The sequence below is a fragment of the Maniola hyperantus genome, chromosome 13 (genome assembly GCF_902806685.2).
Source record: "Maniola hyperantus chromosome 13, iAphHyp1.2, whole genome shotgun sequence".
NCBI lineage: Eukaryota > Metazoa > Arthropoda > Insecta > Lepidoptera > Nymphalidae > Maniola > Maniola hyperantus.
This window is the reverse complement of record NC_048548.1, coordinates 5,229,015-5,247,501: the sequence shown is the minus strand read 5'-3', so window position 1 is coordinate 5,247,501 and position 18,487 is coordinate 5,229,015. Positions and strand designations below refer to the sequence as shown.

The window sequence follows — 18,487 nt, the reverse complement described above, 5'->3', positions numbered from 1 at the left end:
TCTCTTTCTTAAATAACAATTCTAAATGAAAGAGTATCTAGGTAGGTATATTTCAAAGAATTACTTTAGATTTATTTATTTTTGTTTTAATTTATGTTTATGTTTATTTTATACTTACATCAATTTTAATTATTATTTTTAGTATACATAATATGAGTAAATGGGAATAAACGACTTTTTATTTTATTTTATTTTATTAAATATAAATGTAAAGTTAACAGATACAGATTTATAGTCAAAAAAAGTACCTTCATAAAAATATTTTGCTTGTAGCAAATATATAGGTACTTAGGTATAAAATATTTTGTTTTCAGCCTTACATTAAGGCTAAACTAATGTTTGTTCTACATCTCGCTCCACGTATCGCCGCAGGCAAAAGGCCCCTTTACAAAAACATACAACAAAAGTATCTTTACAATTCGAAGTAAGAAATAAAACGGTAAAATTTCAATCATTTGAGTTCTGCCCGTTAAATTTTCTCCTTCTGAATTGGAGAATCAAATTTTGTGCGTCTTGCCTTAAAACATGACACAATTAAGTAAATGCAAACAAGATTGTCTTAGCAATTGTGATTAAAATACATAGATTTGCATGACATTATGTCGTAATTACGCTTAAAGACAGAAAACTCGTTTAACGAATCATTATTTGAATTGTGCCCATTTAATTTTATCTGTTTAACTTGAGTTTAAGGAACAACTTGTGTGTCATGGAACTCGGTATCAGTCAGGCTTATTTGTGTGATCCGATGTAGAATATTATATCAATATAAAGTCAAAGTCAAATATTTTATTCAAAACTAGCTGAACCGCCCCGGCTTCGCTCGGGTGGAGTTTAGAAAATTGAGGGGGAGGTTGAATTAAATTTTTCTCTCCGTAAGAACCTTCCGCGTACTTCAAGGAATATTATAACAAGAATTAGCGAAATCGGTTCAGCGGTTCTCGAGATTTGCGATGACCAACACATTTGGTGATTCATTTTTATATTATAGATAAGTAATAAAATATACGTTTTGATTGGGTTCCAAACGCGCTAGGTCTGAGAAGAGCCCATAACAAACTCAGCCGGGTAAAACATAGTCTGTGTAGATTTAGAATAATAATTTCAAAAAGAGTGAATAAATAATGACACATTTTATTTATGTATAAATCTATCAATACTTATAGTAAAACTATGATTCCAACATCAATGTATATTATGGACGAATTTGTTACAATTTATCTTTTTTTACAGAACACTGATTGTGCAAGAATAACTTGCACTTGACCGGGTTTTTCCCTTCTCTATTGTCATTCATACGAACAGGTAGATTTAATAAATTACTGAACGGGATGGAACATGCTTTTAAATCTAAGCTGGATTTAATAAATTACGAAGCATTATGAAGTTACGTTGCCGCGTGTCCGTGTAACCCATTTAGAGAGAACAAGAAATATTTTATGTTAAAACAATGCACAATGTCGGTCTTGCTCTATTTTTTTATAACTAAGAAATTAAAAAATAAGGAAATTTAGGACTACCATAAAAAACCGGCCAAGTGCGCATCGGACTCGCGCACCGAGCAGCAAGCAGATTTTATTTACTTTTATGCATAAGAGTTTTTGACTTGTCGTACAAAATGACGAAAAAATACGACTGCAGTACCCTCGGTGCGGGAGTCTCTTGCACTTGGCCGGGTTTCTTAGGGTGGCCTAAATTTACTACGCGTTAGTTGTTACAGCATTGTTTTGTTTCCTAAAATGTAGAATTAGTAGTTAGCTTAGTGATAAATTGTAGTTGGTTGGTAGTAGGAATGCAGAGCAGCGACTAATTTGAATTCGCATAGCCACACTTCTATATCGAATTTTGCTTCGAAGTAGTTAAATACAATGTATCCGTTCCTAACCGCATTTCTAACCTTAGCAGTGCAATAAAAAATTAAAAGATCCCTACAACATAAATCAGCGGCTAAATTAATTTCAAAAAACCTTTACCTTTGTACACCGAAATCTAAAACCGAATAAAATCCCCGCTAAAACTCGTTAACGCTTCAGGTGAGTAATAAAAATTCTCACTTTTTTATCGTAAGTACCTCGCTTACGGTCGGGTTCATCCTTTAATTTTGCCCGCCTGGATTATTTTTTATACATTTTTTGCAGTTACGCGGTTCTTTGATGCGAAAATTTTAATTAACCATCTGAAAAGAGTACAGTGACAAAATTTAATTTTATGACCGGTTATCTTAGACTTGCGTTCATACGGATACCCTTTATTTTTTCTTCATTTCTAAAAGAAAAAAAATATACACAAAAAGGCAAATTCATTATTTAGTAGATGTAGAATCACAAATTTTAAAACTTGAACTCAAAAAGTTTTGTGATAGTGCCATGCAAAAATGTCAATTTTTCTCTTTTAGTTTCTTCACAAAACTATGTATATAGGTACTTAATTAACAATTTATAATGCATATAAACAGGTTGCAAAGTTGTAATTTACCGGCAGTAAGTTTTAAAGTAGGAAAGAAGTTAAGTAGCAATACAGAAAAGTGTAAAAGTTTTTCATAAATAATGAATTTTTAATTAGGTAGCCTTTTAATAACGCTGTGCGGCATTTTGCCTTTGATAAAGTACTCAACGGAGAACTTACAAGTTCGTTGCCGACCTGTTTTTGCTGCTCCCAAAATAGGCATTGTTTTGATTAAACTCGCAAAACTTTTTGAGTGGCAAACGTAAAGAGGCCAAGGTTCTCTTTAGCTTCATAATAATAATGTGAGTTTTTTAATTAAAAATTATTATTTGTTTTTTGGATTGTCCTTCAATCACTCTGCAACGGAGCAACGCATTGACGTGATTTGTTGCATTACCTACGTAAAGACCTGGAGAGTGTCAAACTGTTCAAAACAGTTGCAGTGCAAAAAAAACGTCATAATCGGTTCAGCGGCTGAGCCATGAAAAGTTTATGTTAATTTATTTCTGTGCATAAGTTTTTTAAGTTTTTCCGTCACTGCCTGGCACTGTTTATATTAAAAATTCAATGTTTTATTGTTATAAATGTCTACATCATTAGGTAGGTACCCATAATTATTATGAATGCGATATTGTTGGTAAGTCCGTCAGCCGCAACGGAGCAACGGATCGATGTTTTTTTTGCATGGATATAGTAGTTAAAGACCTTAAGTGTGACATATTATGCTACAAATAATTCTCAGAGGATTTTTACAAACCTAAACTCAAGTGGACGAAGCCACGGGCATCATTTAGTGCCTAACTTATAGTAACTAATTATAAGTCCCGCAAATTGCTATTGCGCTGGAACCATGTCTCATTAATATCGAAATAACGTCATTTTGACGTCATTTGACGTAGGTATATTTAAGTAAAAATACACCATCAGCTCGAAACTTTAGTCTAGTGCTGACGTCACTAAAATGGCTGCCACACGCATTAGCAATTTGCGGGACTTATATCCATATCACGTAGGTATAACTACACACATAAACAAGTCATCTGTTAATTAAACTTGGGAGTAACATGTTGAAGTTTAAATCGAAACACAACGTAGCATCCCTATTGTTCAAAAGTTCACATGGTTTCGCGTAATCAAAGTGATTGTTTGCAATACCGCCGAGTGAAGTTGTAACTGCGGCGATGAACTCTTAAGATAGCTTTCGGCGCAGGAAATTGCACGCAGATCTGCAGAATATTTCCCTTCACCGGCGAAGGAAATCATCGTGAGGAAACCTGCATATCTGACAGTTCTTCATAATATGTTAATAATGTTCTCAAAGGTGTGTGGAATTTGCCAATGCGTACTTAGCCACGCACACGGGCAGTCTGTGGCTTAATAAGTATTCTGAGAGGAGGAGACCTGTGCTCAGTTGTGGGCTGTCAATGGGTTTATCGTGATGATAATACGCAGATCTTCGAGTTACAGAAATTAGAAGATGGGTTTTGAGACTATATTTTTACTAGCTGACCCGCCGCGGATTCTTTCGAGTATAATTTTTGAAAAAAAAAATGATGGAAGTTCCAAAAATCCCGAAACACCCGCTTCTTCGTTTTTACAATATAAGAATTCAATTATTCTTGTCAACTCTACTCTTGTTGTTGACAACTCTATTCAACATAATATAGAACTAGTACTAAAGATACAGGTATATCTTTAGTAGTTTAGTTATCGCTTGAGAAAATGATAATAATTAGATTGTACCTACATATTATGCTACCATCTACGTATAATATTAGATAGGTATGTTGAAAATTAATTTGGTTGTTTTGAATCTTGCTCAGAACTTTACATGAGATAACGGAGAATGTGTTTATGTTTACTAAACGAATAATTAGATATTATTGTCAAGATAATGTGCTAAGTAGTTCCGTATAGACAGACGCGATCGTCCTTAAGCCCAAATATGGAGAGATTGCGTTTAAGTTACACGATTACACATAATAATTATTATTATAATATGTAGCCTAAATATATAAAAGGAAAAGGTGACTGACTGACTGATTTATCAACGCACAGCTCAAACCCCTGGACAGATCGGGCTGAAATTTGACATGCAGGTAGCTATTATGACGTAGGCAACTGCTAAAAATGGATTTTTGAAAATTTAACCCCTAAGGAGTTGAAATAGGGGTTTAAAATTTGTGTAGTCTACGCAGACGAAGTCGCCAGCATAAGCTAGTATTTTATAAAAGGAAATGGTGACTGACGGACTGACTGATCTATCAACACACAGCTCAAACCACTGGACGGATCGGGCTGAAATTTGTTTAGTCCACGCGGACGAAGTCGCGAGCATAAGCTAGTCGTGTACTAAATTTAAAACTTCGTTCTTTGCTAGCATAACTTAAAAGAATAAAATGTAATAAGAAGTCCTTCAGTGGAAACTAGCCCTATAAAGAGGTCATGTTGAACTGGATTTAAAATGTGTTAAATAAAATAATATCGCTTAGAAGTAAGCACCAAAATACGAGGATTTCGGAATAAAATGGGAAAGTTTGAGCATTAGAGTTTTTAAAATAGTCGAGGATATAGAGGCGGAGTGCATTTGCACTGTGATTCGAGCACGTATTTGCATGATACGAAGTTGACAATAGCAACACAGCTTTAAAATAAGTTTTCAAGTAGATTTTCAAATTGAATTATATTTTCGTACCTACACTGCAATTTACAAGCTGTGATAGCGTAGTGGTTAGGATGTCCGCCTCCCAATCGGTGGTCGGGGGTTTGACCCTCGGCACGCACCTCTATTTTTTAAGAGTTTTGTGTGTTTTAAGTAATACACATAAATTTTAATCATTTGCTTTAACGGTGGAGGAAACCTTCATGTCTGAGAGTTCACCATAATGTTTTCAAAGGTGTGTGAGGTCTGCCAATCCGCACTTGGCCAGCGTGGTAGACTATGGCCAAAACTCTTCTCACTTTGAGAGGAGACCTGTGCTCTTTAGTGAGCTGGGGATGGGTTGCTCATAATGATGACCTGCGAATACATATTAATATTATGAATGCGAAAGTGTCCTGTTACCTTTTCTCGACTCATCTGCTCAACCAATTTTAACGAAATTTAGTACAAAGTTAGCTTACATCCCGGAGATGGACATAGGCTTCTTTTTCTATGTCCATGTAAAAGATCGTGCCGTTGCACCGTGATTGAAGGACAAATCAACAAACAGACACTAGATGATGCCCGCGACTTCGTCCGCGTGGATTTATTTTAAAAATCCTGTGGGAACTCTTTGATTTTCCGGGATAAAAAGTAGCCTATGTCGTTCCCGGGTTGCAAGCATGCAATATCTGTATTAAATTTCGTCAAAATCGGTTGAACGAATGGACCGTGAAAGGCTAGCAGACAGACAGACACTTTCACATTTATAATATTATAGTATGGATGAGATGAATGGCGTCGGAATAAAACAGTAAGTACTGAATACTGATTTGTGAAAACACATTCTTCGCTAGAAATTACGTGATTTGCCAGATCTGTATCTAGGTCACGTAATTATTGGACGGAGAAACTCCGTGTTTGACGGTATCTTTACCTCAAGAAACGTTTAGGACACCCGCAAAGATTAGCCAAATTCAGAAAAGAAAATGTTTTCTAAAGAAAAGATGTTTAGCTACCACATTTAACACATCTTGTCTGACTGCAAAAAAAGAGAAATGCTTTTTAAATTTAAATATTTACCTAATTTTGTATAATGCTAACTCGCCATCCTCACATAAACTTCTACAGTTTCTAGAGGATGGTAATCAGTGTATTTTAAATGTACTCAATTGAAATTTCCGTGATAAATAAATTAAAAAAAAACTTATTTTTTATGTCCACCAAACATGAGTGTTATTCTGTTTGATCCAGAGATCAAACTAAATTAAGTTTGGTAAATAGTAGACTAAAATTAAGTTAATAAAATAAACTGTTTTCTTAACCATGAAAAGTATTAAAACACATTTTGCATTTGGTCTTGCAAAATTGGTACTATAAAAAACACTAACAAAATGTATAATTATGTATAGTAAATAATAACCATTGATCGAAATTTACTCTGTAGGTAATATTCTGCGTTGGCCATTCCGAACTCATGAATACATTATCATATAATATCACAATTCTAACACATACATTGCAGTCAATCCTGGACAGTTGCAATAAATTGCAACGCGAATACTAAATCCCTGGGATATATAAAATTTATATGTTTAATTCTATTAGTAGATAGGTACCTACTTATCTAAATTCTAATAATCTGAATTTAAAAGTATCTCTACATAGATGTAGAATCTACGCCACGTTAAATCACTGAAACGATAGAGACGAGTAATTATGGGGGTTATATAGAAGCATAATCCTATTTTGAATGACTTTCAAAAAAATCGTTGTTTTTAACCGTGCAAGTTTAAGTGTACCTAAGTTCAAAAAAATATATATTAACTAGTAAGATTTATGGAAGACAAGTAGTAGGTTATGTATCTTTTGTACCTATCGTACAGCGGATTGTAGATTGTTAAAAAAAATCAGCTTGATGCCCTAATAGTAGAAAGTTTCAAGTTGAATAAAATATACTCTAACATTCCGAGCGCAAAGTAGCTCCTTCGCTCGGGCTTCGCCACAGTCGGTTAAAAAGTAATCTATGTCATTTTCCAAGTCTATAACTATGGCCATGCAAAAATCACGTTGATCCGTTACTCCGTTTTGGCGTAGTTGAGTGACAGACCATCAAATAAACACACAGCATTTATAATATGGGTAGTGATTCGTCAATATGAATTACTAACGAGTTCTGATGAGATGTTAATAAATAATTTTCCAATCCTAAGCGAGCGGCAATCATATTTATATTGAAGGCAAATATATCTTCACTGGGTCCTGAATATTGGAGTTAATATCCAATATTGATCGAATGCTTTTGATGCAGACTAACGTCTGAAGGCCATTGGATATTAAAGCAAAGATTGCTGCCGGATAGGAATCAGCTGCTATATTTGTTTCTATGTTTAGAGAGTTTGGTGCTATAAAGAATCTAGGTACAATATATTATTTAGATCCTCAATAGCTCAACGGGTAAAGGAGTGGACTGAAAACCGAAAGGTTGACGGTTCAAACTCCGCCCGTTGCACTATTTTCGTACCTAATCCTAGCACAAGCTTGACGCTTAGATGGAGAGGAAAAGGGAATATTAGTCATTTAACATGGCTAATATTCTTTTTAAAAAAATGTTATAACTTTTTAAATAACAAGTTCACAGCTATGCAATTCTATAAAGTGGTAGGTACGTGTAAAAAGGATTTCGTAAAGTGAAGATGTAGATTAACATAACGCAGAATACGTCAAGTATAAAACTAGAACCCTACTATACATCTATGTATTTAAAATATATTTAAAGTACTAATGTATTGAAAACTAGATTTTATTGCATTCAAGCGGCGCAAGGCCGTGGCGTGAGAGCAATGTTCCCTGCGTTCCTTACAAGAGACCAATGTTGACAGTGGACTTATATCGATTGATAATGAGGATGATGATGATGGATTTGACATAACATCATCAGAAATTATGCACACACAAATAAACAAAATATCTGTACCTACCTAGGTGAAAAAACCTACAATATATGCATGTCCAACTCCCATCGGCGGTGTTCCCACTAGATTATAACATGGGGTTATTCAAGGGGCGGACCAATAAATTCCTAAAAGGCCGGCAACGCATCTGCGGTTCCTCTGGTGCTGCAAATATTCATGGGCGGCGGTAATCACTTAACATCAGGTGACCCGGCTGCTCGTTTGCTCGCTATATCTATTTTTTAAAAAAGTACCTACTCAATATTTTTGAAGAGAACATAAAACACCCCGTTTTTATTTGATATAAAATTCGTTGCGAATGGACCTCAGTGTTAAAATATCAAATGAAAAGAATAAAATATGAATAGGGGTTGACGTAAGAGCTTTTAGGTGGCTTAAAATGTACCTTTCCCTACTTATTTTGTACCTTTATGGAAAGCATAGTTAACATTTTCCCTAGTTTATAATTACTCTAATGAGCAGAGGGTTATTAAATCCTAATTTAAGTTCTGTAAATGTATATAATGTTGTTGAGTCATAATTATTTTAATTTAGCTGTTCTTATTTCTCTCTCCTCTACGTTAGATTCCCTTTTGCTGACTTCTTTCCATTAATCATGACAAGGAAGGTTCCCAGCTCCTTACGACTTAGACAAAGTTTTACAGTTATTATTATCAGATTTTAGTGATAAAAACCAGGATTCTTTAATTCAAACTTGCTCATCTTTTTGTATTCTCATATTATGCAACACAAAACAAAGTCACAATCCACGTTTGTCTGTGTTTTCATTTTAAACTTTCTATAACTTAAAATTTAAGTAGTTTTTATTGCGATTTTATAACTTAGAATAGAAAGAAGCATTAGGTAGGTATACAATGTACAAAATATTTACATTTTCTCATGCGTAAAATCATCCGTGAACGCTTGGGTGATTCAGGTTGTCTAAAAGCAGAATAATAAAATTTTCGAATAATCATCCACCGAGCGCTTTATGAAAATGAGTTTGGTAGAAAGTCTTAGATAATTTCAATATCTTTGTAGTCTTCATAAATATTCAAATTGGCTTTATAAAATGAGCTTTTACATAAAAATTATGACAAGATATCATGATAAACTTAAGTTTACTTGTAATAATCCTGTGTAATCGTCGTTTTTGTCCGCATATAATGCCTTTTTTCCCGTGTGTGAGGTTGAGCTTTTTTGACTATTCTCGTGAAAACATATTTTTTTTTACAAATCTTGTGAAAACTCTTTGATTTGGTAAAATTAGCTTACATTCGTCTCCGGGATGGAAGCTATCGTACTTACCGTGCCCGGGATCGAAGCGCTCTCTGTACCTTTCGTCATATAATAATCTGTTAAACGAATGGCACGTGAAAACGTAGCAGATAGACAGACAGACACACTTTAGCATTTAAATTATTCAGTATGGATATACCCCTATTATGGACAACAAAAATGGATTTTTAAAAAGTCCACCTAAACTAAGCCAGAGCGAGTTGGCTATAGTTAAATATACATATTTGGGTATGACAATAATCTATGACAGAGACGTAGAAATAAATTGGCATAGCAGCGTGGACGTAAAATATGCTATGTGGACCAATAAATTATGCTGAAATTTCGAAACATGGCGGCAGCGAATTTGGAATTTCAAATTCACCAAAGCGTGGAGTCTGAATCTTTACAACAATTTACCATGTAAATAAGGGAGAATAATGAAAATATGCTTTCTCTGCTGATGTTATATCAATATAATATACCTAGCTTCATTTCCTTTTTATAAGAGTTTTAGATGATGCCCGCGACTTCGTCAGCATGGATTTATGTTTTTAAATCCCGCGGGAACACTTTGATTTTCTTGGGTAAAAAGTAGTCCATGTCCTTCTCCAGGAAGCAAGATATCTCTGTATAGTACGCGACAGGGCATGATGGCATTCGGGATATGAGCCGGGGGACCCCCGCACAGCCCCCGCACTAACCCGGTGCGAGTGACGTGCAGGTGTGCGGGGCGTCCCCCCGCCTCATACCCCGATTGCCACCTCGACCCGTCGCGGACTATACCTACCTACTTATAAAAGCTTTCCTTGAATATGCATATCAAGTATAGCACGTCATATTATCATTCAAATGTAGAACATTTCATATGGAAGTTCCCTGTAATCTACTGAGAAGTTTATAAGTCACTAGCTAATCCGCCCCGGCTTCGCTTGAATGGAACTTCTGAGAACATTTTCGTAGTGGAGATCTTGTTGTAGAGCTTAAACCACATGGATAATCTCAACTCAGAATTGAGCTATCCATCTGTAACAAGTATGACTTAGTTTTATCACAGCGTAAATAGTTACATAGTACTGTGAGATCACGTTCTTAATGTCTGCATACGAACCTGCTTTTCGGTCATAACTCGTAGTACCTACCTACATAAATACCCAACTAATGATTATTTAATGACTGATTGACTATAGTCAATCCTTCATTAAATAATCAGTCGGGTACATGTAGTATGTAGTGCTAATAATTAATGGTTATATTAATCAAAATAGATTTTTCTGCTGACTTCTTCTGGCTACCGGTCGGTAAAATTTTCCTCCCCCCGTAACGCCCTAATTGTGACCTTGCCAAATCTGGCGTTTTTAAATCGTCTTCATTGTCCGACTATATTTTGAACACTCGTTACGATGTGGTTTCATAATATCTTGTTTTTTTTCTACTCTATTTTTTGGGTTCCGTTCCTGAAAGGTGCCAACGAGACTGAATTTCCCCTGTCCGTCTGACTGTCCGTGCATCTGTCCGTCCGTCCGTCTGTCTGTATATCTGTCCGTCTATAACTGGGCTGTACGTAATAGGTAGAGTTAAAATTTTCACAGTGTATTTCTATTGGCGCTATAAACAAATAATAAATTTCAAAATGGGCATCTAAATTCAAAAGTACGTAGTGTTATATCTTGTAGAGTGGTACGGAAGTCTGACTCGCATTGACTGGTTTTTTAAATAACAAGGGATATTTTACAGTGATGGTGTTGGGCGATGGAAGCGCGCGGCGAGCGCTGCAGGCGGCGCTTGCTTGCTTGCTGGTCAGCTCGCTCGCTCCGGAGCGGCTCGAGCCCTGTGAGGCCAGCCCGCTCTGCTCCTGCCGCACCGCGCACATGTCCTGCACTGCTGTACCGTTGCATCGCTTTCCAGGTAAGTAAACAAAAATAATTTTCTCCAGACTGAATTTCGGCAATGAATTTAATCTCTGCCAAGAGTAAATTCTATCGCCGGACTCGCTTGGTCACGTGAACTGAGATGCGGTGCGAGCTGCCGGCTGATTCTGATCTCCTTCGATCTCATAAGAGAGAGAGAGAGAGAAGGAGAAATATTAGCTAGTTGGTCAGCTCGCTCGCTTCAGAGCGACTCTAACCTTCTTACTCCAGGTTCAACTTCCTAACTCCAGGCTGCTACTGAGAATCACTTGACAACAAAACCCGATAACTATTTTAACTTTTTTGGTCCGACCTGGAATCTATGATTTTTGAACTACTTTTGATCTCTCTTTTAATATCTCAAAAGTTACAAAGAAGACTTATTTATGTTTATTGTATCTTTAAATATCAGTTTATTATATTATAAAGCCAATATAAATATCCCTAGCTAGTTCCTGTTTAAATTAAATAAACATGTCCAATTGAATAAAAGTCAAAAGTTGTCCTCCTGTCCAGTCAATAGTCCGGATATTATTTTTAAATTCACCGTATAATATCTGAGAGTTTATTTTTCAGAGTGGCCACGAATAGAATTGCAGCATCTGGATATAAGTATGTCCAATCTTGAAGTAATATCGGAAAGTGCTTTGGACGGGCTCGAACTACAAACTCTAGTTTTAGTTGCAAACAGGTTGCATTACATCGAATCTCATGCATTTAGGTAACTTTTCTTTGCATCAGTCACTTGAATTTCTCGGCGATCTACGAAATACCTCATTAATTTAAGATTTTTCTTTTCAGTTCCATGTCAAACAGTCTTGCCTCATTAGATCTCGGTTACAACGAATTTACACAAGTTCCTGAGCAAGGATTAAAAGATCTCAAAGTACTAAACTGGTTAAATTTGCAAAAGTAAGTTAATTAATTTTTTTCATTAAAAAAAATTGTTTTATTTATAAAATGATTGTAACAGGAAATCTTATTTACAGTAACTACATTGCAGAACTCAGCCCTGGCATCCGCTGGCATCACTTAGAAAATACATTGACGAGTTTATCTCTAAGCAATAATCAACTAACGGAATTGAAATCTCAAGCGCTTACATCTTTAAGCCATCTACTACAAATTGATTTAGATGAAAATTATCTTCGCAGTATCAACACTGATTCCTTACCAGCTTCCATAACGGTCCTAAAAATCTCAAATAATTTCCTACACGAACTTTCCTGTGATTTATTATTTAATCTTCCTAGATTACAAATGTTACACATGAGGCATAATTGGATTAGGTTCGACATGAATACTACTCATATAAATAACAAAACTAAGAAGTTAGAAAAATTAGATTTAAGCAACAACAGTATAAACGACACGACGGAAATATTTATATTTCGTGAAATCCAGATTAGGCAAATTATCCTAGATCTCAATGAGTTGACGGTAGTTCCCAGATTGTTATTTACAAATAATCGAATAGAGAGATTATCGATATCGTATAATAAACTTAGTTCTATTTATCGTGATGTTTTTCTTTCGCTCAAGAACTCTCTTGAACATTTGGAAGTAGAGCACAACAAATTGTCTCATTTGCCGGACAGTTTGGCTCAAGTTGCGCGACTCAGACATTTATCTCTGGCTTACAATCAATTGGAAGATTCTCCTTTGCTCCCAAATCGCATTCAGACACTGTCACTAGCTGGAAACTTTTTAACTTCCATACCATCTGCACTTCAGACTCTCGAACCCGGTTCCATTCGCTATCTCGATTTAAGTTACAATAGGATTTCTAATTTGGTGCCGAATGAATTCAGAGATTGGTCGTCTTCTCTCGGAACTCTTAATTTAAAAGGCAACAGGATTGCACATATTTATAAGGACGTTTTTCCAGCAAGCATGCCTATAAAAGAAATAAATTTCAGTTTTAATGATTTGTACTACATACACCCCCAAGCGTTTTCTAATTTAACTGGGTCCTTACACGTCTTGGAATTATCTGCTACTATTTTTAGTGGTTACTTTCCATTTGAGATTGATGACGCTTTGGAAAATTTAAGTTGGTTATCGTTCGACAACAACGATTTTCATATTTTGAAATTAGCTGAAATGGCATTATTTCCAAACTTAAAATATTTAAATTTAGACTATAATAGAATTGTTGAAATTTTTGTGGATGAAGATTTTAATAATATTTCTTTAGCTTTAAATAACGTGCGGATTTCTTACAACTTCCTGAGCTTAATTCCAGCTAAAACCTTTTCACATTTGATCGAGTTAAGGAACTTAGATTTATCTTATAACCGTATCAATAACTTAACTAAGAACAGCTTTACAAACTTGCCCAACTTGAGATATTTATCTCTTGCGGGTAACGTAATCGATTATATAGAAACAGAAACATTTGTTAATTTACCAAAACTGGAGATATTGGAGCTGCAAGGAAATAATTTAACGTATCTATCACTTTATTCACTATGCAATATTTCCAGTCCCTACATAACATTTACACTTAACGTGAGTAGTAATAACATTAAAGCTATCGAAGGGGGCAGCATAGTTACCATAAATATATTTGATGGGTCACATAACGACTTTCATGAAGTGCCAAATAGTTTTTTTCTTGCAGCTGAATCCGCTATAAGGCAAATTATACTGTCTCACAATAAGATAACTCATATTTCTAGTGAGGCTTTTGCACAGCCTCTATATTTAGAGATATTAGATTTACATAAAAATAGCATAAGTGTTATCAAGAGAAAGTCGTTTACAGATCTTATATCGTTGCAAATATTAGACTTATCATTTAACTCCATTTATCAGATGTCTGTAGAACAATTTTATAATTTACGCAAGTTAAGATATTTAAAAATGGACCACAATAATTTAAGACTTCTTCCCAGAGATGTATTTAAAAATACTGTTATAGAACATCTAGATTTAAGTTTTAATGAAATTTCTTTGTTTCCCGTCACAGCGCTTTCGCATATTGGGTTCACGCTGCGGTATCTCGACCTTTCAAATAACAGAATAGAGTATTTGGATAGCAATATATTTCGCAATACTCAGTTCTTATTGAATCTCAATTTAGGAAGCAACTTATTGACAGTCCTGTCCGATAACACATTTTCAAGTCTTGGGGGTTTGCGAAGATTGGATTTAAGCTTTAATTCTATTAAGGCAAACTTTAAGGAGCTGTTCCACAACCTTCCTAACTTGAGGCATTTGAACCTTGCAAATTTAGGCTTAAAGTCAGTGCCTTATCTACCTTTAACAAATTTGACGAGTCTCAATTTGACTTCAAATTTCATTACCAGTTACAAAGAGACTGATGTAAAGCGATTAGCGAATCTGCGCCATTTAGACTTAAGCCATAATCGACTTACCTCTTTAGTGCCAAAGATGTGGGTTCACCTGAAGAATTTAAACGTACTAGACCTGTCATACAATCCTATCGTAAGAATCACGCCAAATAGTTTTAAAACTTTGAATAATCTATCTTATTTAAATTTAAACGGCCTAAAATATTTAGACATAGTCGATCAAGAGTCCTTCCGTCCCTTAATATCATTGAGATCCTTGCACGTGCAGACGTGGTCAACGATAAATCATTCCACTTTTCGTCTTGCAAATATCACATCCTGTCTTCCCTCCTTATACAAATTGTTGGTACATTGGTCGGATGAAATGATAGACAATCAACTACACGGGATTGAAGCGAGAAAGATTAGATACTTGGAAATTAGAGGAGCCAATTTACGGAGGATATCCGACGACGCGTTCGAGCCGTTCGCTAATAGCCAAGAGATATTCATCAGAATTAGTGAGACGTCGATATCTAAACTACCGGCGGCATTTATGAAACATCTCTCGCAAGTCCCTCAATTAGGCATCGACGTCAGCTACAATCAAATATCGAGGCTTGATCCGGCGATCTTCTACCCCAATTTCACAAGCTGGAGTCACGTAGCAACAAAATTGCTTTCAGGTATGTTATTTACTTAGATATATTGAATGGTGGTGGTAACTAGAAAACTTATTCAGTGTAACTGTTTGGTTCAATTAGGTATACGTTTAGCAATGAGCAAATTAAGTTCACAAAGTTAACCAGAAAAAATGTGATATTGATTAAATTAGATATTCAATATATTTTTAAAGAACCAATCAACTTTGGTTATTAGATGTCAGATTCGGTGGTCAGGGGCTCGATTTCGGGCATGCGCCTCTAACTTTTCGGAGTTATATGCGTTTTAAGCTAAAACTAAAATAATATACTTAGCAATGCGACTGGGATTCATGTTATTATTAATTATATTTTATAATGTACATGAATGCATATGATAAATGAGTAATTAATAAAATATCACTTGCTTTAACGGGGAAGGAAAACATCGTGTGAAAACCTGTATGCCTGAGAAATCTCCATAACGTTCTCAAAGTTCTGTGAAGTTATCTTTGGCCTAAGCCCTTCTTATTCTAAGATTTCTGTGCTCATAGTGGGCTTGCGATGTGTTGATGATGATGATGAAAAATAACTTTGAGAATACAGAAGTTGGAAGTCATGTAACATAAGATAAAGAATTAACGGTTGTATTCCCAGGGTTTTAACCTTCCCGTGTATTATGTCTCATACATACTTTATAAACATCTAACAACCATCTACTTTGGCCCCATCTTTGTAATGAGTTTTAATTCTTAATAGCCTCCCAAATTTTCTGCTGCGAAAATTGCGTTTGAATTATAAATCATGTGTTTCGTTGTAATTATTTAGGTGGTTTAATACTAACTGGGAATCCTCTGCGGTGCGAGTGTGAGCTGGCTTGGCTTGGAGCTTGGCTGAGACGATGGCTGCAGGAGAATGAAGCTGGGGGAGAGTTGAGAAGGGCTGTACGAAGCGCTACTTGTAAAGATTTACAAGGTCGGCGTATACCATTACTGCAACTGCGAGCAGACGAAGCAGAGTGCCATGCTAGTGCATTGTCCAGTGACGCGCAGCCGAACTATACTAACATCATATACATATTCATTATTACCATCTGGACTATTCTTCTTAGGTGATAATTTGTAATAGTAAAGTAAACTAGTGTAATTAATGACTCTAGCTATGGTGATGTGCGTTAAATTGGAGTGAACATGAACGGCGCAATTGAATTGAATTAGGAAATGAATACGAAATAAAAATATGTAAAAAATACATAGTTGTAATGGAATTTAGTAGGATAACTTTTATACGTTGCGAATTTAAATAATTGTATCCTGCGACACTGTAAATAAATAGGTATGTACCTACTTAACATTTTCTAATGAACTGACCACCTTTTTCAATTCTACCAGATACTTATTTTGTTCTATCGTAACATTGTGGCTAATTCAGTTGTACACAGCCTCGGTTTAAAGACATTTATTTCTCAATAAAGAACACTCACAGTTCACTTATATGTCGAGAATTACAGCTGCTTACATTAACAATGGTAGGTAGTAGGTACCCACGTGGCACGTACCTACGTGGTATCTACTCTCTAAACTAAATTAAATTGGCAGATCTAACACTAGTGCTATCTCTTTCAGAATGCTCCGTGTAGAAAAAGATAGCAAGTTGAGACCTAGCAGTTAAGTTTAGACATTTAGTATAACAGAATTAGCCACAATGGTACGTTTTTGTTTTGTCGTAAACTAATTTAACTATGGGATTAATTAGTTGTTATTATAAATAGTTGCCAGTAGCACTATTATTTTGTAAAACCTAGTCAATTTGTACACTATGTCAATATCTGAATTCATGTAAATATGTAAAAAATAAATATTTTTCATATAAATAAATAAATGTTTTTTTCTGTTTTTAATAACATGATAATCATCATCATGATCAACCCATCACCGGCTCACTACAGAGCACAGGTCTCCTCTCAGAGTGAGAAGAACATGATAATACCTAATAGAAAAAAATCTTTAACTCATACTTATAATATCCGACAGGTCAAGATGACAATCGGGGTGGGGACGCCCCGCACAGCCCCCGCGCTAACCCGGTGCGGGCGAGCGCGGCCGCTGTGCGAGTGTGTGGGACGTCCTCTCGCCTCATACCCCGATTCCCATCTTGACCTGACGCGAAGTATTAGGTTAGGTAGATACTAGTTTGGACACCTAAGGAGTGCAAAAATGTTTAGGACTAAAGGGTAAGTTAAAGTAATTGGTTTCGGCGACCTCCCAGGTGAAGTGGTGAGTTTGGTCTTGTAATTTGCAGGTTCTTCGTTCGATTCCTAGCAGGGGCAATTTGGTAATTTATAATTTCTACATTGTCTTTGGTCTGGTCTGGTAGGAAGCTTCAGCCATGAGTATAGTCGACGCATTTTAAACTGAGTCGTCGAGTTAGCTGTCTGTTTCGCTCGCACTTACCTACGACCTGTAAGCTACCAGTTACCACCCTACCGGCGAAGCCGTGCCGCCAAGCGAAAGCCTTCCTCTACGATGCCGCAACCGATCAGAGGTATGGGTTTAATGAAACTACGATACCCCTTCCATGTTTAGACTGCTTCCATCTTAGACTTCATCATAACTTGCCACCAGGTAAAATCGCAGTAAACGGCTAACTTCTATCAGAACACAAAAAGGTACCTACTTATAATAGTAGAAAATACCTACGTAAAATCATTTTTACCACAATTAGATACGCTCCGAGATACAAGCGTACTCAACACATTTCTGTTGCTACCAACCTAATTAACATTGAGAGATAGTTGTAGTACACTACAGTACAATTCTGCAGTGTATCTACATTTACGATTTAACCTCAATAAAACAAAGGGAACAGGGATCATGTATGCGTAGGTACCTAGACCTACCCAGCTATTATTGTGCTATAACTTACGTTTCTTCAATCACAATGGGCGCTCCATACTAGTGGTGTAACGAATATTCGCATTCGCATTCGTATTTGCGAATATTCGCATATTTTAGCATATTCGCATTCACATTTGCATTCCGCGAAATTACTGCGATTGTTTTGCGAATATAGTTTTTTTTTGATATAATAGTTGGTTAATAAAAAAAAATCCATTAATTTCTTATGTTTTTAAATGTAATAAAAAGTAACTTAACCTCGTAATCACATTATCAGTCTTCTCTTTATCATTTGGTAACGGGACTGCCGCCAAGGTCACCAAGCAATAGACAAATGGCGCCAAATTTAAAGAAAAACTGAATATTCGCATTCGCGAATGTTGGCAGGAGATATTAGCATTCGCATTCGCATCCGCGTATATCCA

General features: G+C 35.8%; 1 protein-coding gene across 1 annotated transcript in view; it reads left to right on the top strand.

Annotated features, from left to right (window-relative positions):
• Positions 1 to 17,031, top strand: part of LOC117987629 (chaoptin-like) — a 29,304-nt gene extending 12,273 nt beyond the window's left edge. The window contains exons 2-6 of the mRNA XM_034974658.2: positions 11,056 to 11,226; positions 11,805 to 11,949; positions 12,030 to 12,140; positions 12,218 to 15,210; positions 15,994 to 17,031. Coding sequence (XP_034830549.1) covers positions 11,058 to 11,226; positions 11,805 to 11,949; positions 12,030 to 12,140; positions 12,218 to 15,210; positions 15,994 to 16,280 — 3,705 coding nt within the window. The 5' untranslated portion in view covers positions 11,056 to 11,057 and the 3' untranslated portion in view covers positions 16,281 to 17,031. The remainder of the gene's footprint in view (positions 1 to 11,055; positions 11,227 to 11,804; positions 11,950 to 12,029; positions 12,141 to 12,217; positions 15,211 to 15,993) is intronic.
• Positions 17,032 to 18,487: the final 1,456 nt, after the last annotated feature.